This window comes from Chiloscyllium punctatum, chromosome 15, assembly GCF_047496795.1.
Source record: "Chiloscyllium punctatum isolate Juve2018m chromosome 15, sChiPun1.3, whole genome shotgun sequence".
NCBI classification, from domain to species: domain Eukaryota; kingdom Metazoa; phylum Chordata; class Chondrichthyes; order Orectolobiformes; family Hemiscylliidae; genus Chiloscyllium; species Chiloscyllium punctatum.
This window is the reverse complement of record NC_092753.1, coordinates 63,238,655-63,265,691: the sequence shown is the minus strand read 5'-3', so window position 1 is coordinate 63,265,691 and position 27,037 is coordinate 63,238,655. Positions and strand designations below refer to the sequence as shown.

Here is a 27,037-nt window from a genome sequence, read left to right as displayed (position 1 = left end):
TGGCATCAATTAAATGGACTGCTTTGTCTTGGATGATGTCAAGCTTCTTGAGTGTTGCTAAGCCAAATCCCTGCAACCCCATTCCTAAAAGCACTTACACCTCAATAACTGCAGTGCTTCAGGAATGCAATTCACCAACAACTTCTCAAGACAAGTTAGGGATGCACAATAAATGCTGGCCTAGCCAATGTCCCTCACATCTCACAATTCTAAGGATATGCAGTAAGCTATTTTGTACTGAGATGAAAAATTTCATCATCCAGAGAGTTGTGAGCCTGTGGAATTCTCTGTCACAGAAAGTGGTTGAGGTCAAAGCACTGAAAGTTTTTAAGAAGCAGTTTGATATAGTTCTTAGGGCTAAAGAGATCAAAGGGTATAGGAGAAAATGGTGTTGGGTGATTGGGGGTTGGGCCTTGTGGTATTGTCGCTGGACTATTAATGCAGAGACCAGGTAATGTACTGGGCACCCAGGTTTGAATCCTGCCATGGCAGATTGTGGAATTCGAATTCAATAAAAATCTGAAATTAAGACCCTCATGATCACCATGAAACCATTGTGGGTTGTCAGAAAAGCCCATCTGGTTCACTAATGTCCTTTAGGGAAGAAACCTGCCATTCTTACCTGGTCTGGCCTATGCGTAACTGCAGATGCACAGCAATGGGGTTGATTCTAAATTGCTCCAATTAGGAACGGAAACAGATGCTGGTCTAGCTTGCAATGTCCCCATCTTGTGAATGAATTAAAAGTAAAACAAGGTACTGAGCAGGATGTTCAGTCATGATGATAATGAATGGCACAGTAGGCTCTGAGGGCTGAATGGCCGACTCCTGGTTCTAGTTTCTATGTTTCTACAAAGAAAGTTTCTTTGAGATGTGGATGATGAACTATATCCTCCTCAGTGGCTACACTGCGTCCAATGTATTGACACAAAGTCGTTTAAAAAGGGTAGTGCAGTGATAATTGAACTTTACAATTTTAGTTGTAGGGAAGGAGAGTTTATCAGGAGCTTTCCTGTTTGAAGATACGTCATTGAGAGTTGAAATGAAAAAAAAGAAAATCCTTGTGGACATTAAGGGTTAAGTTGAAGTACAGATCAGCAGAATGTAAACTGCAGGATGTATAGTGTATGCATATTCTCCTAATAATTTTATGGTTGATACAAAAGACTATATATCGTTATGGTGCCTGTTATGTTCAAGATGGAAACAATATCTTATCAACTGTGTGTCACAGTTATGTTAAGTGCCATCTGTTCCCGCTCAGTGCTCCTTGGATTTCAATTCCAAACATGGTAACCTTTTCATTGCAACTTAGCTCTGTTGCCAAGAGAAATTCTCTCTCTCTCTTTGCGCACACACACACATGCACATTGTGCTCTCTCCCTGCCTGGTTGGGCTCTTCAGCGATTAACTCAAAATCCGAAAGATCTCCCAAGTTTGCCTTTCGAGCAGAAATGTTTCGGGAAAATTCAAGTTTCATCGAGACTATTTTGTACGATAGTCCTGGATGTAAGATTCTGAAAAATGGGAGTGAAGGAGCCATTTACCACTTGGCCAATGTCATGTTTACACTGGGCTACATGAGCGGCAGTGGGTTCTTTGGTCTCGTCTATCTGTTCAGTCTTTTGGGCGTTGGGTTTTTCATTCAGTCTCTTTGGGGCTGGGTCGATGCCTGCGGGGTGGATATTTTTATGTGGAGCCTGTTACTTTTTGTGTTCTGCTTGGTCCAACTGGCGCACATTGGTTACCGGCTGAGGAAGGTGAATTTCGAGGAAGACTTCACGAATCTTTACAAAGCCATGTTCCAGCCGCTCGATGTGCCGCTCAGTGTCTACAAGGAGATCGTGAACTGCTGCGATGCCGAGGTGACGAGTCTCTCCCGTGAGCAGAACTACGCGGTGGAAGGCAAAACCGCAATTGACCGCTTGTCTCTGCTGCTCTCCGGCAGGTCAGTGGCAGCAAGTGCTCGGAACCGGACAGTCAGCAACATATACACTGGGGGGGAGGGGGGTGGTGTGCTCATTTGTTTGGTGGGATGTAACTGACACCAACACTTCTAGAATCGCCCTTAAAAAGCATGTTGTGTTGCAATGTAATCAGTTTTGTCAAATACTCCAGTTAAACCACTCTCAGTTACACAGATGTGTATGTGTTTTCATCAACAACGTTGCGTCCAGGTTCAGTTTTCCGGTAACACAACACCGTTACTTGACTTTTTCTAAAGAGCGAATGCTCCGAAAGAAGTTATTTTTCTTTCCGCCGACCGCCTCAGGTTGTGCTTTTCTGAGAGTAGGCGGGGGCTAAGATCAAGCACAGTTTACGCTAACTTTTTATTTGTTTTATCGTAGACGTCTCGCGTTTTCATGTGATTCCATTTGGTGTTCAAATAGAACACGGCATCCTGGGCCCTGAGAATCCAGCCTTGGGAAGGTGCCAGTGTTTACTGAAGGATCCCTGATCCATGTTACAGATTCCTAGTACCCTCGCCCTCCCTCCTCCCCCAGTACTGATGGAATGTATACTCACCAATTCTTTATGTTAACAGCTGTAACATGGTTTGTTGACTTTTTTCACTAATACCTAACAAAGTTTTACACTCTTTTAGTTAATATTACGTACAGTATGGAAACAAGCCCTTCGGCCCAACAAGTCCACCGACCCTCTGAAGAGTAACCCATCCCTCTGACTAATGCACCTGACACTATGGGCAATTTAGCATGGCCAATTCACCTGACCCACGCGTCTTTGGATCGTGGGAGGAAACCAGAGCACCTGCAGGAAACCCACACAGACATGGGGAGAATGTGCAAACTCCACACAGTCACCCAAGGCAAGAATCGAACCTGGGTCCCTGGTGCTGTGAGGCAGCAGTGCTAACCACTGAGCCACCGTACTCAGGATACATGAAGTAATTGGCCCTGTTTAAGGACATTGCCAAGTGGGTCAGTTCTGCTCTGGGATCAGTGATTCAGCCTGACCAGACCTGTGCTGTACCGGGTAGGATGATCTCTGAGAGCTTCATGCTGCTCAAGGATATGATTGCCTACGTGCAAGACAGGGAGGTGGATGCCTCATCAGCCTGGAGCAGGAGAAGGCTTTTGACAGGATATCCACATACCTACATGTGAGACATGCTGTCCGAAATAAGCTTTGGAGGGCATCCGACCACTCTGCACCGACATTGTTAGTGAGCCCCAATCAACGTGTGGAAATCAGAAAGCTTCCCGATCAGATCCGGAGTCAGGCAGGGCTGCCCACTCTCTCCTGTCTTATTTAAGTGTTGTTTAGAGCCGTTGGCCGAGTCCATCAGGAAGGATGTGAGCCTGAGAGGGGTAACTATTCCAGGCAGCAGAGGCCTGCCAGCCAAAGCTCCCCTGTACATGGCTAACATCACCATTTTCTGATTGGATTCGCTGTCAGTGTGCAGACTCATGAGCATCTGCAATCAGTTCAAATGGGCCTCGGAAGCCAAGGTAAATCAAGGCAAGAGTGGGGAAATGTCTTCGGGAACGACCAACTGATCCTTTATCCCCTTCACCATCAGGACAGATTTCCTGAAGGTGATAGGAATATGGTTCATAAGGGCTGGGGTGTATGGGAAGAGCGTATCGCCAAGGTTAGGCAGAAACTTGGCTATTGGGAGTATCGTTTCCTCTCCACTGCGGGTAAAAATCTGGTCATCAGGTGCAAGGCACTCTCTCTCTCTCTCTCTCTCGCTGTTGTACATGGCACAGGTCTGGCCCATTCCCCGAACCTGCACCATTGCAGTCACCTGAGCCATCTTTCACTTCATCTGAAGGATTAAGATGGTCCATGTCCACAGGGACACAATGTACCCAACACTGCCATCATCCTGATGGTCACCTTTGTGTATGGCTTCTTCACGGTGTGTGTTGACCCTTGGTATGCAAACACAACGTGTCACTTCCTATTGATGGTCTACCTGTCCCCAGTGTTGTGAAGGATAGGGGGATAGGTCTGGCCTTGTTTCCGCAGTAGTTGCACTATTCTGTGTCACATGTCCTTCGTGAAGAAATTTGCAAAGAAAAATACCTTTGAGCACAAGTCCATCAGGAAGTGGTTTGCTCGTAGTATCCTGTAACCATGCGGTAAAAGAAGAGGGTGGATCCTATTGAGTGGCTATTCGGCAGAATGCCTCATCACCAGAACTTTCCAATAAGCACCAAGACATCGCTTGGCTGGTAGTGAGAAGGGCACTACTTGTGAAATCCTTCATGTATGCTCAGAAGCTCTACACCACCACATGCTGCCCTTGAAGTGGCGGGGGTGGGCGGGGGGGGGGTGTGGAGAGCAGGTACAGACTGTTATGCATCTACATCTGGAATGTGCCTTTGCAAAGCAAGTGTATCTGAAGAAAGATGCAATGGATTTTTTGTCGAGGTTCGTCCTGAGCAGCTCCATGATGCTGGACTCTGTGCTCTATATTCTGTTCCCTGGGAGACACTCTGAGATAAACATGGACTGCACCGGGAGGACCATCAACTCAGTGAAAGATGCTCTTTGATCTGCCCAAAACTTGTTGGTCTTCCAGAACAAGGAGTTGACCTGACAGAGTGTTGCAGACTGGCGCATTCTAAGGTCCACGGCTACAGGTTGAGGGATGCAATAAAGCTTGGGGCAGCTGCCACCAAGGCACAGTGGGGAAAGACCATTGTCTAAGGCCTTTCTGCTGAAGTTAAATGGGGATTCATTCAGTTATCAGACCCTTCCGCTGCCTCAATTATATGTAAATATCTCACAGGATCTAGGGAGAACTGGCTGATTGGATACAAAATTGGCTTGAAGGTAGAAGACAGAAAGTGGTTATAGAAGAAACTGGAGGCCCAAGACCAGAGGTGTGTCACAGGGATCGGTGCTGGGTCAACTGTTACTCTCCATTTATATAAATGATTTCGAAGTGAATTTAGGATGTATAGTTAGTAAGTTTGCACATAACAGCAAGATTAGTGGTATAGTGGACAGTGAAGAAAGTTATCTGGCAATGCAATGAGATCTTGATCAACTGGGCTAGTGGGCTGAGGAATGGCAGATGGAATTTAATTTAGATAAATGCAAGGTGTTGCATTTTTGTAGGTCAAACCAGGGCAGGACTTACACAGCCCTGGGGAGTGTTATAAACAAATAGATCTAGGAGTACAAGTTCATTGCTCCTTGAAAGTGGAGTCACAGGTGGACAGGGTGATGAAGAAAGCTTTCAGCATTCTTGCTTTCATTGGTCAGAGCATTGAATATAGGAGGTGGGACGTCTTGTTGCAGCTATACAAGATGTTGGTGAGGCCACATTTGGAGTACTATGTGTGGTTCTGGGCGCCCTACTATGGAAAGGATATTACTAAACTAGAAAGAGTACAGAAAAGATGTACTAAGATGCTACCCGGCCTAGAAGGTTTGAGTTATATGAGAGGCTTGATAGGCTGGAAGATTAAGGGGTGCCCTTACAGAGGTCTATAAAATCATAAGAGGCATTGATAAAGTAGATAGCCTACAGCTGTTTCCCATGGTAGGGAAGTCTAAAACTAGAGGGCATAGGTTTAAGGAGAGATACAAAAGGGTCCATGGAGCAATTTTTTTCACACAGAAGATGGTGTGTGTCTGGAACAGGCTGCCAGAGGTTGGTGGTGGAGGCGAGCACAATTTTGACATTTGAGAAACATTTGGACAAATGTATGAATGGGATAGAAACTGAGGGATTTGAACCAAATGAAGGCTGTTGGAACTAGATTGTGAAAACTGGGTGGCGTGGAGGAATTGGGTCGAAGGGCCTGTTTCCATGGTGTAAGCCTCTATAACTCTAAATATATGCTTATACAGTCATTTCTTCTATAGCACAATAGTCACGTTCCTGTGCAACCCCTTGCTATACAAGAATCATGCAATACAAATAACGCTTAAAGTGTTGACGATGTAATCATGTTATAGCCAACACACGTTTTAAAAGTTTACACTTTAGAAACTGTCTCCTATTCGTCAATCGCATTACAGTGAATTTGCATTGACGAAACATGCGTTATAGTAGAACGACCTTACAAGTAGGAAATGCCTTTGTTTCTAAAGCACATGAACTGTAGTGGTTCAACAAAGCAGCTCAACACTAATTTCTCAAGGGCAACTGGGGGTGGGCACTAAATACTGGCACATCCAGCAATGCCCATGACCCACAAGTGAATAAAAACAACATTTGCCTGAGACTGCCATGCTAGAGTGAGGCTCCTAAGCTACACCAGGCATTGCTTAACACAGTACTGAATACCACATTGCTGACTGATTTTACAAGATGGGAGGCTGACATCTATTTCAGATATAGTTAGAGTTTATTCTAAGCATTCCTCATGAAAATCCTGTTCATTCTTTGCTTGCAACATAGGTCTCCAACCATCTAATATATAGTCATAGTCATAGAGTCATAGAGATGTACAGTATGGAAACAGACTCTTCGGTTCAATTCATATTGAAGAAGCCAAGTAGACCAGGTTAGCAACCATTGACATAGTAGTTTGAAGTTTCACCACTAATTTCCTTTCTTCGTTAAACTCCTCATGCCTCACCCAATATAAAACAGGCCATTTTAGTATGAAGTGCACATCTGGCCAGTGAAGTGATTATTTAAGACATTTTAACCAGCACAACATACTCCATCCACTTTATTAAATTTCATACAAATCGGTCCATACTACTATCATTCAATAATCTCTAGAGACGCTTTGTAATTAAATTAACCCATCAGCCCCTCTCGATGATTGATTTCTCTGTTGTCAACTCAAGCTAGCCTAGCCTCTTTGACAGACATAGACTCCTGGCAGTGCCTGATCTTGAAGGAAGCTGTGTGTAACTAATTATCACTTTTACTTCAAATATTATTAATTAATTTCTCTTTCCTCAATTTACTATTTTATTTTTACTAAGATACCTCAATACTATTCAAAATTCAATTTAATAAAGGATGTGCATCTAAAGTGTGAAATCTTTCTTTCGCTTTACATTGCCTGATCTGCTGTGTAGTGCCAGCATTTAGTTTCTTTATTTCAGATTTGCAGCATGTGCAATTTTACATTGTATAGCTCCCTAATATTAGCCATTGGGTCAGATGCCAAATGAGTGTAATGATTTATCCAATACTGAGTATAACTTTATGGATTTGTTGAAGAACAGAATCACAGAATTTTTACAGGGCAGTTTCTTATTCCTAGAAATCTTCTGGAAAATCACTTCTGCACTCCCTCCAGTGTATTCACAAATTTCCTCTAATACAACATCAGACTGGTCTGTTATTGTCATGATCTCAAAACAACCCTTTTAATGATGACCAATTAATCATTTCAGCAATTTTAAAAAAACAAAACCATTTTTTGTGTAATTCTGATCATTACATATATGTGTGTTATGGACCAGGCCAGACCCCCTCAAAATATTTAAAGAGGGTAGCCTAGACTCTTAACATTTTCTTATTTTAAAGGCAAATGTGAAATGAATATCCCAGGTGTGATGCGGCTGGTCCAACCACTCAACTTTAAGCAAACAGAACTTATTTAAACATTACAGTTGAAACACAAACAAAAGAGAATGACATTTAGAATAAATTAAGTATTGGAAAACTTAACTGACCCGATACAGTAACTATTACTAATTAACTGTTCCAATACAATAACATCCCACAAACACACCCCTTGGCAAAAAGGTAAATTGAAACACAGATTCTTGTAGGCAAGAAGGAACAGCATCCAGAGGGAGATTTCAAATATCAGAGAAATTCTTTACTGAAGCTTGCATCTCTCCTGGAATCATGCATCTTGTGACTGCTACAACCAAAACAAACTAGAAAAAATCTGAACTGGGAGAACTGGCCACTCCCCTCCCAGTTAAACCAGACCCGCCAGCACCTCTACCTTTATGACCTCTCTTTGAAAAAAACCAAGGACAAAGTAACCTTTTTAAAGTGACTGCATTGCAACTGACCAATCTGCATTATTTCCCTAATGACCTTTACAATGCACCACATCTCAAAACCTATTGTTGCAGAAACTCTTGATTCCACCAAAAGAGATTTAGATACAATGTACAGCATTACAACTTTCCTCAAATTAGTTGCTCACAACAATACCCCTCCCATTTTGTAGTTATCTTGAAGAAACTATGATCAATGATATGGCAGCTAGTACAGTTTTGCTCATTTGTTCATGCATTTAGCTGTAAAAGCAAGAAATCATTGGCTAAATCATCCGTTGTCAAATTCACTGTATTAGAATTCTTGCACATGCAGCTTGCTTTGTGTTTAGCAATTACATGCTTGTGGCTATGCTCCTTGGCAAAGCCATATGCTACATTAAGGTTATAAGTGATTTGTATGTGGCAACTTCATAATATCTGCAGCTTTGGTTAGCACCTCAGCATTTGTTGAGCTAAGTCCATGATTCCTTTCAAATCTCAGGAACTTCAAAAGGCGGGAGAGCAAGGGAAGTGATTAAGGAACAAAACCTAAAATGATTCAGAATTGCAATGACAGATCACAATTTAAAACCTTTCTTTGCATTGTCATATTTGACTCTTCCACTTCCCAATTAACAATGGATAGAGTCAGATGAATTAAAGATGTTGAAAAGTTACCCTTATACTGGCTGTGAAAAGTGGATAGTGCAGGAAAGCTTACTTCAGGGAAGGGTAGAGAATAACTTCAAAAAATTGTCATCATCACTAAATATCAAAAACACATGTTAATTTGGAATGGAAAATGAAATATTTTAATTTTTTTTACAGGGTTCGTGTTACTCACGAACAGCAGTTTCTACACTATATCTTTCCATATCAGTTCCTTGATTCTCCAGAATGGGAATCTCTGCGACCTAATGAAGAAGGCAATTTTCAAGTAATTATTTTTTTTTAATTTGTCTAATATTTAGAGTGAATCATCAAGATAATATCTAGCTTTATAGTATAGTTCTTATATCTATCCTTATGAATATATTAAAAAAATGTTGGCCTGAAATTTGTACAAACTTTTCCATCAATGAAAATGAATGTCACCTACCGCTTGTGACTCCAAACCCTGCAGCCTCCCTGAACATCACTTACTTTCTATTGTTTCAAATGGACATGCAATACCAATCTAATATAGTTGTTACTGTAGGGCCATCGCCCAAGGTCTTTACCTCTCCAAGGCTTGAAGGCTGTGCCCAATCTCTTCAACTGCAGTGAAAGAAAGCAGTCAATTATGAGTGCAGATAGCAGTGAAGGACCATATTTGTGGACTGTGAGCATGTGGGCTAGGTGCGAGAGGACAATAGCATGAGGATGAATGTGAGTGTTGGCTTTTCAGAAGAGGATGTGAGTTTGTGAGAGAAGAATGAGGAATGAGAGCTTGTTGTCAATTGCTTCTAATTCTCCCCCCTGCCAATGTCTTCCCTCTGCCCCCAGTTTCTGTAATCCTCCAGCTCATCCAGTTTGGAAATCCTGAACTTTCCTGTTTTTATTTGCTCCACTATTGGGAGTCACACCTTCTGATGCCTAAACTCTAAGGTCTGGAATTATTTCTCTCTGCCTCTTCACTGTGCTTCCTCCTTTGAAACATTCTTTAAAAAGCCAGTCATTTGACTAGGTTTTTGTTTATCTGATCTAATATATGATTTGGTGCCATATTCTATTTTCTGATGTTCATGTGAAATGCCTTGGGACAGTTTACTATGCTAATGGTGCTATTGAAATATAAGGTATTGTTGTTTTGTGGAGGGAAGTTCTGGATCCATTTGGTTCACTCTCTCCAATTGGAGGTAACCATGCATCTGCTGCTAATTCCCTTGGTCGCTTCCACCTGCTTGAGGCAGTTGATCTTTCTGTTCCTATTGGGAATGATCTTCAGATCCTACAGCATGACCTCTGAGTAACCTGACAGAGAGACTTGGAGAGCAGGTCACTTCTCCATTCCTGGGGTTTCTGCAGCCTCAAAATCTAGATGCAATTGAAACTTTCTGACAGCTGCCAGAATCTTTTCAGTTAGAAATAATTCCTTTGACTTTTCTGGCATGTCATCCCACTCACCTTCCTTGATAGTGAGGGTACCCAGAGTCTAATGCCCTGGCACCACTATAGAATTTTATCAAAGCCCTGCAGAAGCTGTCATTTTGGTAGGGACTATTATTTAGAAATTTGATAGTATTATGCTAATGGATGAAGAAATGAAGTGATAGATATTCCACTTATTAATTACATTTTCATGCAAGTTTTAAATAAAGAACTAGGAATAACTTCAAATATGGTAATTTTGTACTCTGCTCTGAAGTATTTGATCAATGATTTCAAAATTATGTGGTCATTTTTTTCTTTTATCAATAATAATTTATGTTTACAGTGAAAATAAAATCCTTTAGCAGATATACTATCCTGTGAACTTAAAGCCTTATGCATGCTGCTTGTAGATCAGTGTACCCTGGAATTATCAATTAGTCCTTTACTGAAATATATTGTACTGGAGACTTTGTAGGATGTCCACATATTCTGTAATCTACTTATAAGGTTCACTAAGACTGCAATCTGGCTAACAGTAAAAGACAAGTTTACAAGTGGATTCTCTGATGGAGAGTACATGTAGCCCTGTTAGCTCAGCATTGGTTGAGATAGGAAGAAACAAGTAATAGGTAGTTACAAAGTTGCTCTGTGGTTTCAACTATAATCTTCATGGTGATTGGCATGAATTTGTTAACATACAAATGACTCTAAACCATCTACATTTTAGTAATTTAAGCATCTTGAGTCTGCTGCAGCTTTAACCCTGATAATCCAACTAAATATAAGAACTAGGAGCAGGAGCAATCCATTCAGCCTGTCAAGCCTGCTCCACCGTTCAATATGATCATAACTGATTGCATCTTGGCCTTAACTCCACTTTCCTGCCCATTCTCTATAATCCTTCAACTAGGTAAACCCTCCTGATAATTAAAATCACAATGTCTCAAAATTTACACAATGTCTCAGCATCCACTCTGGGGTAGTGAATTCCACAGATTCATAATCCTGCAAGAGAAGTAATTACTCCTCATCTCTGTTTTAAATCTGCTATCCCTTATCTTAAAACTATGAACTACAGTTCCAGATTGCCTCACAAAATCGGACATCCTCTCTACATCCACTGTGTCATTCCCCTTTAGCATCTGATATATCGCAATTAGATCTCCTCTCATTCTTCTAAATTCAAGTGTGTAAGCCTGAACTGCTCAATCTCTTTTCACAAAACCAATCCCTCATCTCAGGAATCAATCTAGTGAACCTCATCTGAACTGCCACTAATGCAACTACATCCCTCCTTAAGTCAGGAGATGAAAAATGTGCACAATACTCTAGGTGTGGTCTCACTAATGCCTAGTAACACTGCAACAACACTGCCCTACTTTTACACTTTATCCTTTTAGCTAAACTGATATCCTTCTGCTATAGATACAATGAATTTAAGGTATTCATTTTTGAAGTACATATTCCCCCACCTTGTCACATAAAACCATGCAAAAATCGGATTTGAATTCCTCTAGAAAAATTAGTGTTGGATCAAATTACTCTATCCAGATGGTGACAGAGGGACAATTTTGATGAATGCAATTTCCCATTAGAGAGTTTTGCTAGATGGGGCAGCATATTGGGAAATCTTTTGCATGTTGTTGCTGATTTTTTGCATATTTATTGGCAATACTGACTGGAAGAACCATCATTTTGTGAGCATCTTGCTACAAAACACAAATAATTGTTGTCTCTGTTTAAATAAAGCGCAGCATGGCCGACTGAGTATGAGGAAATTGTTTCTATTTTTTGATTCTGAGCATTGTATCGTTTGAGAATTTGTTTTTGTCATAGCTGTGTTGCCACTGAACGTTTCACTGAATATGTTTTGCAGGTGACCCTGACAGCAGAAACAGACTGTTGCTATGTGACGTGGAAAAGAAGAAAGCTATATATGCTCTTGGCTAAACATCATTATATTGCACGTCTTTTCACTGTTATGCTTGGAAATGACATCGCAGACAAACTTTACTCCCTTATTGACAAGCTGTATTGCAGGGGTGGGGTCCGCTATGATATCCGCTTACCTAGTCTTTACCATGTATTAGCACCTTCTGTCGAAGCTGAGAAGGAGACGATTGCAGAGAGTCCCCATCATGTTCCTCAGAGTTCATTTAGACCTCAGGAGTCTCCCTTTATAAAACCAGGGCCGGACATCAATGATCTAATTGGTGAGGATTCCACCAGCCTTGTTCTGGAGGACTTTGCAGATATGACTGGATCATTTATGGAATATACCAGTGAAAGGGAGTACATGAAATAATGGTCCAGTAAATGTGATAATACCCTGTCACTGTCTATTCATGTGTAAGTACACTGCTGCTTCAAATCTTACAACTACGCCTAATAAAACTAACTATCCAATTCTGCTGGACCACTGTGGCAGTATGTGGTAAGTGGAAAAGCTGTCCTTGTGCAGTTGGGATGTTATACTGACATTGAGGTTCGTTGTTACAATGGATAGAAAATAGTTTCAATTTAACATACTGTGTTATACTTGTTTTTAGTGTTTTAAACTAGTTCACTATACATGGACAAACAATTTAAAGGACTAAAACTGAGGATCTGCTTCACTATGTGTAAGCATTATTGTGTTATCAAACTTTTTCACTTATTGATAAGAAAACATGTTCTGTCCATGGCTTTGTAAGCACATTTAATGATGTTTTATTAGATATGGAACCCTTATCCTTCTGTCAGACTAACAACTTATTTTAAAATAATAAAGCCGACAAAGCTTTACAGGACATTTTCATCTTAATTTGTCTTCTGATATTATGGTGCATTTCCTTTTACTCAGGTATGGACTTTTCTTTGATTACATAACTTGCACATTGTAGCTGGAGTAGTAGCTAGTTTTGTTGCATTTATGCCATTTTACACCAGTTCATAGAATATGAGGATTAACCAGTTAGTTCACTGATAGATCAGGTGGCGACTAAAGAACAAAGAGTATTTACAACCCAGGAACAGGAGCATTGGCCCTCCAAACCTGAGCCGATCCAAATCCACTGTCTAAACCTATCGCCAAATTCCTAAGCATCTGTGTCCCTCTGCTCCCCACCTACTCCTGCATCTGTCCAGACGTACCTTAAATGAATCTACCATGCCTGCCTCTACCACTTCTGCTGGCAAAGTGTTTCAGGCACTTATCACTCTCTGTGTAAAGTACTTGCCACGTGTATCCCCCTTAAACTTTTCACCTCTCACCTTGAATACGTGATCTCCTGTTATTGAACCCCTCACACTGAGAAAAAGCTTATCTCTATCTACCCTGTCTATACCCTACATGATTTTGTAGACCTCAATCAGGTCCCCCCTCAATGTCCTTTTTTTCTAATGAAACAATCCTAACCTATTCAACATCTCTTCATAGCTAGCACCTTCCATACCAGGCAACATCCTTGTAAACCTTCTCTGTACCCTCTCCAAAGTGTCCACATCCTTTTGGTAATGTGGCAACCAGAACTCTACACAGTATTCTAAATGCGGCCGAACCGATGTCTTGAACAATTTTAACATGACCTGCCAGCTCTTATACTCAATACCCCGTCCGATGTAGGCAAGCATACCATATGCCTCCTTGACCACTCTATTCACCTATGCAGCCACCTTCAGGGTACAATGGACCTGCACTCTCAGATCTCTCTGCCCATCAACTTTTCCCAAGGCTCTTCTGTTTGCAGTATAGTTGGCTCTCGAATTAGACTCCCCAAAATGCATCACCTCACATTTGCCTGGATTGAACTCCATCTGCCACTTCTCCACCCAACTCTCCAGTCTATCTATATTCTCCAGTATCCTTTGACAGTCCCCTATGTTTTCTACTACTCCACCAATCTTAGTGTCATCTGCAAACTCACTGATCAGACCAACAATGCCCTCTTCCAGATCATTTATGTTTATTGTAACCAACATCATTGATCCCTGTGGAACACCAGTGGTCACCTTTCTTCATTTCGAGAAAGTCCTTTCAACTATTACTCCCTGTGTCCTATTGCTCAACCAGTTCTTTATGCACCTAGCTATAGCATCCTGCACACCATGTGACTTCACTTTCTCCATTAGTCTAGCATGGGGAACCTTACTAAAGTCCATGTATATGACATCTACAGCCTTCCTTCATCTATCAACTTGGTCACTTGCTCAAAGAACTCTATTAAGTCGGTAAGGCACGATCTAGCCAGCACAGAACCGTGTTGCCTATCACTGATAAGCCCACTCTTTTCCAAATATAAATAGATTTTATCCCTCAGTACCTTCTCCAGTAACTTTCTCACCACTGGCGTCAGGCTCACTGGTCTGTAGTTACGTGAAATATCTCTACTACCTTCTTGTACAGGGGGACAACATTAGCAACCTCCAGTCCTCCAGCACCTCACATGTGTTTAAGGATATCTGTCAGGCCCCCAGCTATTTCCTCTCTCTCTCAGCAATCTGGGATAGATCCCATCCGGTCTTGGGGATTTGTCCATCTTAATATCCTTTAGCCTACTCAACACATCTTCCCTCCTTATCTCAAAAAGCTTATCTCTTCATGATTTTGTAGACCTCAATCAGGTCCCCCCTCAATATCCTTTTTTCTAATGAAAACAATCCTAATCTACTCAACGTCTCTTCATAGCTAGCACCTTCCATACCAGGCAACATCCAGAGTATACAAATTTCTATCTCTAATCTCAGCAATCATCCCCTCCCGTTCCTCAGTGAACGCTGATGCAAAGTAATCATTGAGAATTTCACCCATTTTCTCGACACACAGCCTTCCTTCCTTATCCTTTAGTGGACCAACCCTTTCTCTAGTTACACTCTTGCTTCTTATATAAGAATAAGAGACCTTGGGATTCTCCTTAATTCTGCTCACTAAAGATATTTCATGACCCCTTTTAGCCCGCTTGATTCCTCGTTTAAGACTGGTACTACTCTCCCGATATTCCTCCAGGGCCCATTCTGTTCTTAGCTGCCTGGACCTTATGTACACTTCCCTTTTCCTCTTTGCTAGCCGCACAATTTCTCCTGTCATCCACGGTTCACAAATCTTGCCTTTCCTATCCCTTGTTTTCAACGGGCCATGCCTATCCTGCACTATTTTCAACCTATCCTTGAAAGCCTTCCAATGTCAAATGTGTAATTTCCTTCAAATAGCTGTGTCCAATCCACATTTCCCAGCTCCTGCCTAATTTTGATAGAATTGGCCTTGGTCCAGTTTAGTACTCTTCCCTTAGGACCACTCTCATCTTTGTCCACAAGTATTCTAAAACTTACAGAATTGTGGTCACTATTTCCAAAGAAATCCCCCCACTGCAACTTCTACCACCTGGCTCATTCCCCAACATCAGGACCAATATGGCCCCTTCGCTTGTTGGACTATTGACATACTGCTCTAGAAAGCTTTCCTGGAAGCTTCTTACAAATTCTGCCCCATCCAGACTTCTGACACTAAGTGTATCCCAGTCAATGTTAGGAAAATTAAATTTCCATCACCATCACCCTGTTGTCTCTACATCTTTCCATGATCTGTTTACCTATTTGTTCTTCTTCCTCAGCCCCATTGTTGGGAGGCCTGTAGTACAGCCCCAACAATGTAACTGCACCCTTCTTATTTCTCAGCTCTACCCATAATGCCTCACTACTCAAGCCCTTCATAGTGTCCTCCTTTAGCACAGCCGTGATATCATCCCTGACTAGCAATGCAACTCCTCCCCCACTTTTACTTTCCTCCCTGTCCTGTCTGAAGTGTCTATATCCTGGAACATTTAGTTGCCAATTATGCCCTTCATTCAACAAAGTCTCTGTGATCACAATAACGTCATACTCCCAGGCACCAATCCAAGCCCTAAGTTCATCTGCCTTATCCACTATACTCCGCGTGTTAAAGTATATGCACTTCAGGCCGCCAGTTCTTTTGCATTCATCTGCTCTCTACCTACTCTTCCCCTTGGTAATGCTAACTTCGTGATCCTTACAGTTTCCAGTTTCCACCTCGCTGTCATGTAGTCTTCTCTTCTGGTTCCCAGCCCACTGTCACATTAGTTTAAACCCTCCCCAGCAGTAGCAAAAACTCACCAAGGACATTAGTTCCAGTCTAGTTCAGGTGTAGACCTTCCAATTTGTAATAGTCTCACCTTCCCAGAGCCAGTCCCAATGTCCCACAATCTGAACCTCTCCCTCCTACACCATCCCTCAAGCCACGTGTTCATCCTGCCTGTGACCGATGAATCATTTACTAGTCAAAGCAATTCCATCACATTTCCTGTAAAATCCAAGACGTCATTATTTGCAGAATAGATATGACCATGGCCTAAAATGGTCACCAGTCAGAGTGTCTGTCTATCAGTATATGAGCATCAACAGAGAATCTTGTAGGTAAATGCTCACTTCCTTGGCAACTATCACGATAACAATTTTAAGATACTCCAATATTCCCTTTTCTTTGACCAGTAAAGAAAAATTGAAAGCTTGTTTCAAGGAGACTAAATGTATGGAGGTTAATTTTAGATAATGTCTATTCCTCTGATCTGTGAGGTGAGAGAAAGTGGAACAAGGATGGGTAAAATCATTACCTTCAAGTTCTCATCCAAGCTATACGTCATTCTAATTAAGCCATATATGGTGATTTCTACATTATCACTGGTCAGGAGGTACAGATACTAAACCAAATACTATCATTGGAGCACTACATTCACAAGGTCTTCGAAAAGACTCATGCTTCCTTTCTCTGGGCAACTATAGGGATTGATGAGAAATGCTAAATGTCACTATTGCACACATTCCAATACTTGTTATGCAAATGTAACTATTGTAAATGACAGAGGGTTATACTGAAGAAAGTAATGACAGAGTAAGGAGATGTCAGGAAAGATAGACTACTATTGAAGGAACAATGATATAGTTAGTCAATATAAGGGTGGCTAGGAATTAATTACTCATGCTATAATAGTTGCTGTACTATATAACAATAATGCTTAGAATAATTTTCTACCCTCTCTCCTCAAGAGATCACAACTTTTAACAATAATTAAGATCTTTCTGCAGTGTAGTACTGTCAACAATAGTATCAGAGAAGATAGTTCATCTCTATTGTCAGTGCTGTTGTAAGGTTTCCTTGTCCTTTTCCTTAAACCACTATTGCTTTTTTTTAAACATTCCTTTAGAATTAACAGACGTTCTCAAATAAAAACAGAAACTACTCAAGAAAGTTAACAGGCTGGCAATATCTGTGGAGAGAAATGTAGTCTTAACATTTTGAGTTCAATATGACATCTTCAGAGCTGTCTACCAATTTGTGTCCTCATTAAAATGAGAAATGTTGGTGACTACACTGTGTCTCACTAACAGGTTAAAAGAAGAAAACACTAAAGGACCAAATTTCCTTCGAGCCTACTCCTCAGGCAGATGCTTGGCACAGTAAGACTTCCATATCTTGTTGCTTATGCCCTCAAACTTAACCCACTTTACAGAATAAAGAATGCTTCAGTATTGGGTGCCGGTGAGAATGAGGTTTGTGCCTTAACTGAAGATGGGTGGAAAACTTCTGCAGCAGTGAGGCTTGGGAACAGGCATACATTTAAAAAAAAAGCCTCCAGAATCACTGTCATTTGCTGTATGAAATGTGTCATGTAGCTCCTCAATTGACATGGCATCAAGCCAGCCATTTGTGAGCACAAATTCTTTGGAAATTGTGACAAGTGGGACAAATATGATGGTTTGCACATAACCTGGTAAGAAAAGCAACCCCAAAACATGCATTCAAAACATTTTGTTATAGTGGTACTGCTAGAACAGCTAAAATGGAAAATTGGTGACTGACATGGTTTGATTCTTGATATGTTTTGAATTTATGCCATTTGTCTTTGTTTGATGCAGCCAGGTTCTGGGAGCACAGTTTAGATGTTGGTCCACCAAAATAAGTATGGTTTGGAGGATAAGGAGGATAGCCCAAGTGCTATCCCCAGGTTCCCCCTGCGGCCACTCCTCCTGTACTTTGCACCCTTACATTCACTTCTGCCTACGTTATACAAACTATGAATTAGAGAAGTAGCTGCTCTTGGGGAAGGGGAAAAGCAGTATGGTCTTGAGCTGGTAGGCGGGAAGAGTGGGTAAGGCAAGAGCACTGTGTTTGATGGGAGTAGAGTATAAACTGAGAGTAGTACTTCAGTGAGGGGCACCAATGGAGCTGGATGTGTTGGTTTGCTGACAAACCAATGTATATTTTAAAATTTGTTCTTGAGTATGTGAACAACATGGAAATAAAATCGCATTTATTGCCCAAGGGTAATAGATTACTGCAGCACTTTGTGGTAGTAGAGGGCTCCATAACTGAGTTAGGCAATTTTAATATGTTGAATCTCAGCAAATAAAGAACATCAATTGGTTGTGAATGTTTAAAAATGTTTAAAATAGTCCATTGCTGTTCATTTTAATGTAATGAAAAAATCTCAAAATTTTGCATATGTGTTCTAAATCTATTACTCCAGAATTGACTGATTTCTAGTTGGGGATGGGGGAAGATTTAGTGGTCAGAAAGTTGTGGGTACAAATCTCATTTTTTGAAACTTCTAAATAATCAGGATGTGGCAAATGTATCTGGAAGAAGTATACATTGTTGCCAACATAAACATTTAAAACTCTTCAGTCAGTCATGAGAATACTGAGGACATGTACTATGTAAATGCAAGTAATTTCTTCTTTATTTCTTGGAAGTTTTATCTATTAAATTACCTCATTGAGATATTTAGTCAAGTTATGAAAAGGATTTGTAAACTGTCTTGCACATTATTATGTTTACATAGTGGGAATAACTCAATGGGCCAAATATTGCTCACCTTGTATTGCCATCAGTGGTAGTTAGAGAGTTTCCTGTGCTTCCCTGAAGGATCTGCGTAATGTCTAGAAAGGGAAGATTTATTATGGTTTCTCTCTGCTTTTACAATTACATTTTTAGTGTATGAGTGTGTCCTAAATGCAGCATATACCAATGATTGCACATATGAAATGTTTCTAAGAAATGGGACAAGGCAGAAATGCAAAGATTTCTTGAAGTCAAAGTTAACAGTGCTGGGAATTTATATTATTTCTAAACCTCGTTAATGTACAGATTAATACAACATGCAACTAGTTGCAGTGTAAATTGTGCATGTGCAACTGTAATTAATCTAATTAAAGGTAAATGTAAATGAATACTCCTTACTGCACCAAGGTGACTTTTTCATTTTCAGTACTTCTATATTGGCACTTTAACCAAATATAACCAGTAGGTGAATGAAAAAATTAGTTGTATTTGATAGCAGTGTCTTGCTGTGGACTTATTTCCATGATGGATTGGGCTTCATTTGTCTTGTCTTGATTATGTTTATCCTGATACCTAAAGTTTACCTTACTGTACCACCCAGTTCCCCTAAAACTTCTGCTATTCTTGTTGTAATTACTGTAAACTTTGCTGCACTTCTATGGCTGACCTCTTCTTTATTTGCCATTTCAGCACCTTGAATTATGGATAATGCTTTCAGCACCTTTATGGCAAAAGGCACCACTTCCAGATAATGATGGATTATTCTTCATCATAGGCAGCAACAGAACTTGTCCAAGGTTTAGATGTAGGGATAAAACTGAGATTTTGAGGACAATCTTTGTATTCAGATAATACTTTATGAATCTGATATTAGCTTTCAGTGAATTAGTTATAATTAATAGAGGCTATTTTGATAAAGCACCACATGGGCTTTTATCATGTGGTAGTATCCTTACCACTGAACTAGGAGGCTCAAATTCAAGCCCCTTAAGCTTCAGAGGTGTGTAATAAAATCTCTGAACATGTTGACCAAAAAATATAAAAATTATTGCACTTGTGACATTTGCAAAAAAGATTGCATTTGAAACTTAATAAAAATCACCTACAGTTGATGTTTAAAATGCAGACTTGCTAATCTGCTGTGGAGAAAGAACAAGAAGAGGAAGAGGGTTAAGGTGGAAAGGTTGGTTAATGCAGATCTGCAGTTTGAATTGGTTTCAGATGTTCTATAATTGATCACTAAGTCAAGAATTTGATTTCAGGAGATGGGGAGTAAAAATCACAAAGCATATTCTGCAAGAAGTACAAAACTCACATAGGCTGATTATAGTGGCATGAAACTGGGAGAAGTTGTGGCTCTGACTTTAAGTTCCCATTTAAAACTAGCCTGTTTTGAAGAGTGGAAAGAGGTTTAAAAAACCTGAAAAGAGAGGACATGGTATAATATCAGTCACAGATTTCATATATACAACACTAAATTGATAATGAACAGAAACGGATTCAACTCTGATCTTTCAATTGTTTACCATATTTTGGTCTAATCCACACCAAAAGACATTCCAAGTTTGGTCCAGAAATTGATAAGGTAAATTCTACTTAGATGTGGGATTATGCATAGACGGATAGGTATGTATAGATAATATTCATGGTAAGCCTTGATTGATTGATACATACTGTATATGTTTCTCAGTTAAACGCAACATTTCTCATTGCCTAAGTATTACAAATTCCATGTTTGCTGTTAGTGTTACATCACGTCATATTAAAGTATCACATTTTAATTATGTATTTACAAGGATGTGGATTTCCATTTAGTGAGCTCATAACCCATTTAAAGAAATAGAATTCCCAATAGAAAAGGGAAGAAGCTAAAACAGGTCTTACACTAAACATGACAACTGAAAAACCTCTGAACGTTTACATATTATTTGCTTCATGAAATTGTGTAGAACAAATTTATGTAGAACAAAGTCAGTTATAAAGTTTAAAATATAAGCTACTTCTCTCAGATCTTTGTGCTTGGGGAAACACACACTATAGGCAACATTACTGTTAGTGGCAAGATGTAGCTTGTATCCTATCTGTGACATTACAGGATCAAGCAGTTATTCTGATACACAAGTATATTTTCTCAGAATGTCACTCACTGCTTTAAAGAAGAGACAAATATAATATTCCTGTGGTATACCTCACTTCATCTAATTCTGGAACTGTTGCTGTATGTCCAATGTCCTTTTGTTGTCATTATGTTCCATATTTGTCTTTCTTGTTCTCCCTGTATTTCACAATTGGAGCACTAGTTACTTCCTTAGAAACACGGATGCAAAGTACCTCTTAATTAGAAGAATTTCAAATGGGAAGGAATGATTATAATATAAATACTGATGTTCATTGATATTAATGTAGGGTTAACAGTAATCTGAGAAAATTACAATCATTGTGGTAAAACTTGGTCTATGTACATTAGCATTGAGGGATCATTTGTATATAGATTAATCATTGGGAGGCCTTCAGAAATGAGATAATGAGTGTCCAGAGACAGTATATTCCTGTTAGGGTGAAAGGAAACGCTGGTAGGTGTTGGGGATGCTGAATGACCAGAGAAATTGACAGTTTGGTTAAGAAAAAGAAGGAAACAGATGTCAGGTATAGACAGGAGATATCGAGTGAACCCTTAGAAGAGTATAAAGGCAATAGAAATATACTTAAGAGGAAATCAGAAGGGCAAAAGGGGACACGAGATAGCTTTGGCAAATAAGGTTAAGGAGAATCCAAATGGTTTTTACAAATACATTAAAGACAAAAGGGTAAGTAGGGAGAGAATAGGGCTCCTCAAAAATCAACAAGGCGGCCTTTGTGTGGAGCTGCAGGAGATGGGGGAGATACTAAATGAGTATTTTGCATCAGTGTTTACTGTGGAAAAGGATATCGAAGATAAAGAATGTAGGGAAATAGATGGTGACATCTTGAAAAATTTCCCTATTACAGAGGAGGAAGTGCTGGATGTCTTGAAACGCATAAAAATGGATAAATCCCCAGGACTTGATCAGGTATACCCTAGAACTCTGTGTGAAGCAAGGGAAGTGATTGCTGGGCCTCTTGCTGAGATATTTGTCTCATCGATAGTCACAGATGAGGTGCCAGAAGACTGGAGGTTGGCTAACGTGGTGTAACTGTTTACGAAAGGTGGTAAGGACAAGCCAAGGAACTATAGACCAGTGAGCCTGACGTCAATGGTGGGCAAATTGGTGGAGGGGATTTTGAGGGACAGGATTTACACATATTTGGAAAGGCAAGGACTGATTAGGGATAGTCAACATAGCTTTGTGCGTGGGAAATGATGTCTCATGAATTTGATTGATTTTTTGAAAGAGTAACAAAGAGGATTGACGAGGGCAGAGTGATGGTTGTGATCTATGTGGACTTCAGTAAGGCTTTCAACAAGATTCCCCATGGGAGACTTAGCAAAGTTAGATCTCATGGAATACGGGGAGACCTAGCCCTTGGGACACAGAACTGGCTCGAAGGTAGAAGACAGAGGGTGGGGTGGAGGGTTGTTTTTCAGGCTGGAGGCCTGTGACCACAAGGGTCAGTGCTGAGTCCACTACTTTTCATCATTTATATAAATGATTTGGATGTGAGCATAAGAAGTATAGTTAGTATGTTTGCAGATGACACCAAAATTGGAGGTGTAGTGGATGGCAAAGAAGGTTACCTCAGCTTACAATGAGATCTTGATCAGATGGGCCAATGGGCTGAGTAGTGGCAGATGGAACTTAATTTAGATAAATGTGAGGTGCTGCATTTTGGAAAGTAAATCAGAGCAGGACCTATATACCTAATGGTAAGAACCTAGGCAGTGTTGCTGAACAAAGAGGCCTTGGAGTGCAGATTCATAGTTCCTTGAAAGTAGCATCGCAGGTAGATAGGATAGTGAAGAAGGCGTTTAGTATGCTTTTTGTATTGGTCAGAGTATTGAGTATAAGAGTTGAGAGGTCATGTTGCAGCCGTACAGGACATTGGTTAGGCCACTTTTGGAGTATGGCATGCAGTTCTGGTCTCCTTTCTATTGGAAGAATGTTGTGAAACTTGGAAGGGTAAAAGGGTTCAGAAAAGATTTACAAGGATATTGCCAGGGTTGGAGGATTTGAGCTATAGGAAGTGGTTGCGTAGGCTGGGGCTGTTTTCCTGAAGCATTTGTAAGATCATGAGGAACATGAATAGGATAAATAGACAAAGTATTTTCCCTGGGATGGGGGAGTCCAGAACTAGAGGGCATAGGTTTATAGTGAGAGGGGAAAGATATAAGGTATAAGAGGGTGGTGTGTGTATGGAATGAGCTGTCAGAGGAAGTGGAGGGGGCTGGTACAATTGCAATATTTAAAAGGCATCTGGATGGGTATATGAATAGGAAGGGTTTATAGGGCTGTGGGCCAAGTGCTGGAAAATGGGACTAGATTAGGTTGGGACATCTGGTCGGCATGGACTAGTTGGACCGAAGGGTCTGTTTGTGTGCTGTACATCTCTATGACTCTATTTGATTGCCAACATAACACGGCTGACCCCATGAGAATATCAAATGCCTATAAGCCATTTCAAAATTAACAGATTTTTCCTTAAAAATGGCCTAATGATGTTTTATTTAGAAAAAAATAAGCTTTGATATTTTTCATGTCTGAATAAGGACTATTAAAACATACACTTAAATGAAAATAAATCTTTTTGCACTAAACAAAATGCTCAAGTTAAAAACTTTATGCCTTTCAGCAAGTAATATTGTCTAGAAGTCCTGTAACATTACATCCTCTCCTTCATTTGCAGTAGAAATTATTAGACAAAACAATTTTATTCATTTACAGAACATGGCCATCATTAGATAGGCCAGGACTTATCGCCCAACCCTAGCTGCCCAGGAAAAGTGGTGGTGAGCTACCTTGTTGAAATACCACAGTCAATATTATTAGATTGTAGTTATTTTTGATGTCATAATTCCATCTCCTTGAATTCTCTGCCCGAAGGCAGGTGTGACCCACAGTGCCATAACCTCCACCACAAGTAGAGTATGAAGGCTGGTCCTGAACCCACCTCATCTGAATGGGGGTCAAACCCCATGCTGTTAAGCACCAATTTGATCTACCCTGACCACTGAGCTAACTGGCCTCCCAAGCATCAAGATTGTTGTAGCCAGGAGCAAAGTCTAGTGACAGTGCTTTCTTTCCATCACATGGCTGACCAGAAATTTCAGCTGCTTTTACCGCTTGCCATTGGTGTATGCTGGGAGGATTTACAAGTTGGTACCCACATCTACTTTCCTGGGCCATCAAGACCTGGAAAACGGCTTGAACCCAGAGCTGCTAACTCCAATGAAGAAACATTACTCACTGCACCACAATACCTCTCCATCATTCCTATTCAGATGAAACTAAATTACTAATGTAGCAAATAGAGTATAAAACAGTGCCAGAAATTTCAGGCAGCTCTGCTTGGTTCTCCCCGAGTACCCTCATTGGATCAGCCTTTTCTTCAGAAATATCAATTTTGCTTAGAGGTCTTAACAGTTGGGCATCGTATAAGGTATTTTCTTTCTGCAGCAACTTGCATGAACCTGTATATCAACTTAGGCTTGCCGTAGTTTACTTAACTGCATTTCAATTGTATTTTTTTCTGCAGATGTGAACAGTTCCTGGAGTGGCATTCGTAAGGGGCATGCACCATTGGCTCCCACTCAGACGCCAGAACTCTGAGAACTGTCACTGAAAAGGCCAGCATGAGGAAACATAAAATATGTACTATTTAAATTTCCAATGAATATTGAAAAAAAAAAGAATTTTATATTAACGTACTCCAACATAGTATTCCAATGTAGCTACTCTGGTTTCCCAAACAATCAGACATCTTTGTTCCAGCAAGTTGGGATAATTCACCAGTGGCAGTACAATGTGTTACAGTATTTGTATGGTTATTAGTACATGATTGAACATGGTAAATTGAATCACAATTTTATTAACTTTTACCATGTTAATCATGACAAAATAAATAAAAATCTTTAACAGTGTGTTATAGTAATGAAAACCAATGGCAAATTGTCATATTTTCCATTGAAAATTCTGGCAGGATTCTGTGAACAACATGGTTTAAAATATATAAAGAAATTTGTTTGACTAGTAGGAAACAAGGGTAGTAATGAAATATTGTAACAAGGTTTGACTGTATCGTGTTAAATGTATTACATAACTGTTAAAATAAAGTCATTAGGAGCATAGTGAGTGTTAAACGAACAATATCAAGGTCCATTATTTTCACTTCATCAATTTGACAGTCACAGTATACTGAAACTTCTTTGGTATATCTTAGCAGGTATAATAATGATGCAAAATCTAAATTAGTAAAGGTTTGAAATTTTGCGCAACTGTTGGAAGCCATCTACATAAGTCATTAATATTGTCTAACTTCACAGCTAATCTAAATTGAGCAATTACCTAATTTCAAATTCATCACTTTTGGATTGAAACAGACTAATTATGAAATGAACATATGAATTAATAAACTCATATGCTAAACGTATATGCTTATGTATAATTTCTACTTATTTCATGACAAATTAACTTTATTGCAATAAAAGTGGTATAAAGACAAACAATTAAATCTGAATCAATTAACATCCTTCAGATAGCATTGGTATGAAAGTAATTCTAATGGTAAACTCAATTTTATCCCACCATGAGTCCTCTGAATTGAACTGAGAGGTGATCTCATTGGAACATAGTGAATTGACAGGGTTAATGCTGAGAAGAATGTCTCCCCTCATGGGAGGGTCTAGGATCAGAGGGCATTGTCTCAGAATAAAGATGAGGAATTTCTTTGAGGGTTGAGTGTCTTTGGAACTCCTTACTACTGACAGCTTTGGGGGCAGAATCCTTATGTTTATTTAAGGGTGAGATAGATTCTTGATCAGTGGGGTAAATCAAGGGTTATAGGGAAAGCTCAGGAAAGAGAAAATAAGGAATGTCAGATCAGCCATGATCCTTTTGAATGGTAAAGCAAGCTTTTTTGGAGTGGGGGTGCCAAAAGGTCTATACTATTTTCTATTTCTTATTGTCTTATGAATGCTCTCACTATTTTCTGTCTAGGATGTATATTTGTGTATGGGTGTGTGCGCAACCTGGAAATTACTTTACAATGAAGTCTGTATAATAGAGCTTGTTCCGTGACTGTTCAAACGTGTATTTTGGCTGCTGCTCCTGATCAAAACCTCATCATGTCTATTTCCACATATTCCATTGCTTACATACCTTCTCTTTACCTCTCCTAGATCCCTGTCTACTGTGGTCACACCTCTATCACTTCTCCCCTCTTATATACTCTGCCCTCCCAAATTCAACTTGAAATAATTAACACTCAACTTCTTAGTCCATTGCTGAGGATTTTAAAACTCATTCTTTTCTCCCTGATGGTGTTGCTCATTTAACAAGGTTGTGTTGTCCTTGGTTTATTTTTCAGAGGGTTTGTAAATACAGAGACTCTGGGAAGTCTAGGTTTGAAGGGTTTTAAGGCCAATTTGATTAGAGCTAACAGATACTGCCTCAGGCAAAAGGTTTTAAAACAAACATTTGTACAATGAAAGGGGAGTGGCCAGTTCTTGGTTTGGTTTTTGCAAGCAGTCAGTTGTGAAGCTGCTGGACCCAAAGAAGCAGGTCCAAGCTCATCCTCCTTCTGTCTGACATCTCTCCTGTAAGAACCTGTGTTGGATTTTTCCTTTTTTTTCCTAAGAGGTGTTTATGGGGATTGTTGCAAGTATTTGGAACAGCATCATTATGTTGGGATAATCAGTTGGCTTTTCAAATAGGTTAAGTTATTCTATATTCTGATCTCTTTTGTTTGTGTTTCATTCAGTAATCTTGCAAATAAATTCTGTTTGTTTAAAACAAAGTGGTTGGGTCAGCTGCATCTCTCCTGGAATAGCCATGTCACACCTGCTTAAAACAACAAGCAAGTTATGGTCTGAGCTGCTTTCTTGAAATGTTTTGAGGGGGTCTGGTCTAGTTCATAATAGATTAGGGACTCATCCGGGATTTGTTCTATAGTTCCGATTTGGGATTAGGGTTGCTGGACCTGAAAGCAGCGAGTGATAGGTGTCAGTGTCTTTTGTTCCAGGTGTTAAACATTGATGGTTAAACATTGCTTGGG

General features: G+C 40.1%; 1 protein-coding gene across 3 annotated transcripts; it reads left to right on the top strand.

Moving 5' to 3' along the window:
- Window positions 1-1,337: 1,337 nt before the first annotated feature.
- popdc2 (popeye domain cAMP effector 2) lies at window positions 1,338-26,761 on the top strand. 3 transcript variants are annotated; one of them, XM_072585301.1, is made up of 4 exons: window positions 1,338-1,948; window positions 8,773-8,881; window positions 11,894-12,230; window positions 24,521-26,761. In XM_072585301.1, the coding sequence occupies exons 1-4, from the start codon at window positions 1,455-1,457 to the stop codon at window positions 24,592-24,594; spliced, it is 1,014 nt and encodes a 337-aa protein (XP_072441402.1). In that variant the 5' UTR covers window positions 1,338-1,454; the 3' UTR covers window positions 24,595-26,761. The 3 variants fall into 3 exon arrangements, with proteins under 3 accessions (XP_072441402.1, XP_072441401.1, XP_072441400.1); XM_072585300.1 differs by having other exon boundaries at window positions 11,894-12,366; XM_072585299.1 differs by lacking the exon at window positions 24,521-26,761 and having other exon boundaries at window positions 11,894-12,806.
- Window positions 26,762-27,037: the final 276 nt, after the last annotated feature.

Excerpts from the sequence above, each read along its gene's own strand:
- popdc2 (XM_072585300.1), top strand. The coding sequence starts at position 1,455 with ATGTTTCGGGAAAATTCAAGTTTCATCGAGACTATTTTGTACGATAGT. Across the intron at positions 1,949-8,772 it reads TCTCTGCTGCTCTCCGGCAG|GGTTCGTGTTACTCACGAAC; the intron begins GTCAGTGGCAGC and ends TTTTTTTTACAG. Across the intron at positions 8,882-11,893 it reads ATGAAGAAGGCAATTTTCAA|GTGACCCTGACAGCAGAAAC; the intron begins GTAATTATTTTT and ends TATGTTTTGCAG.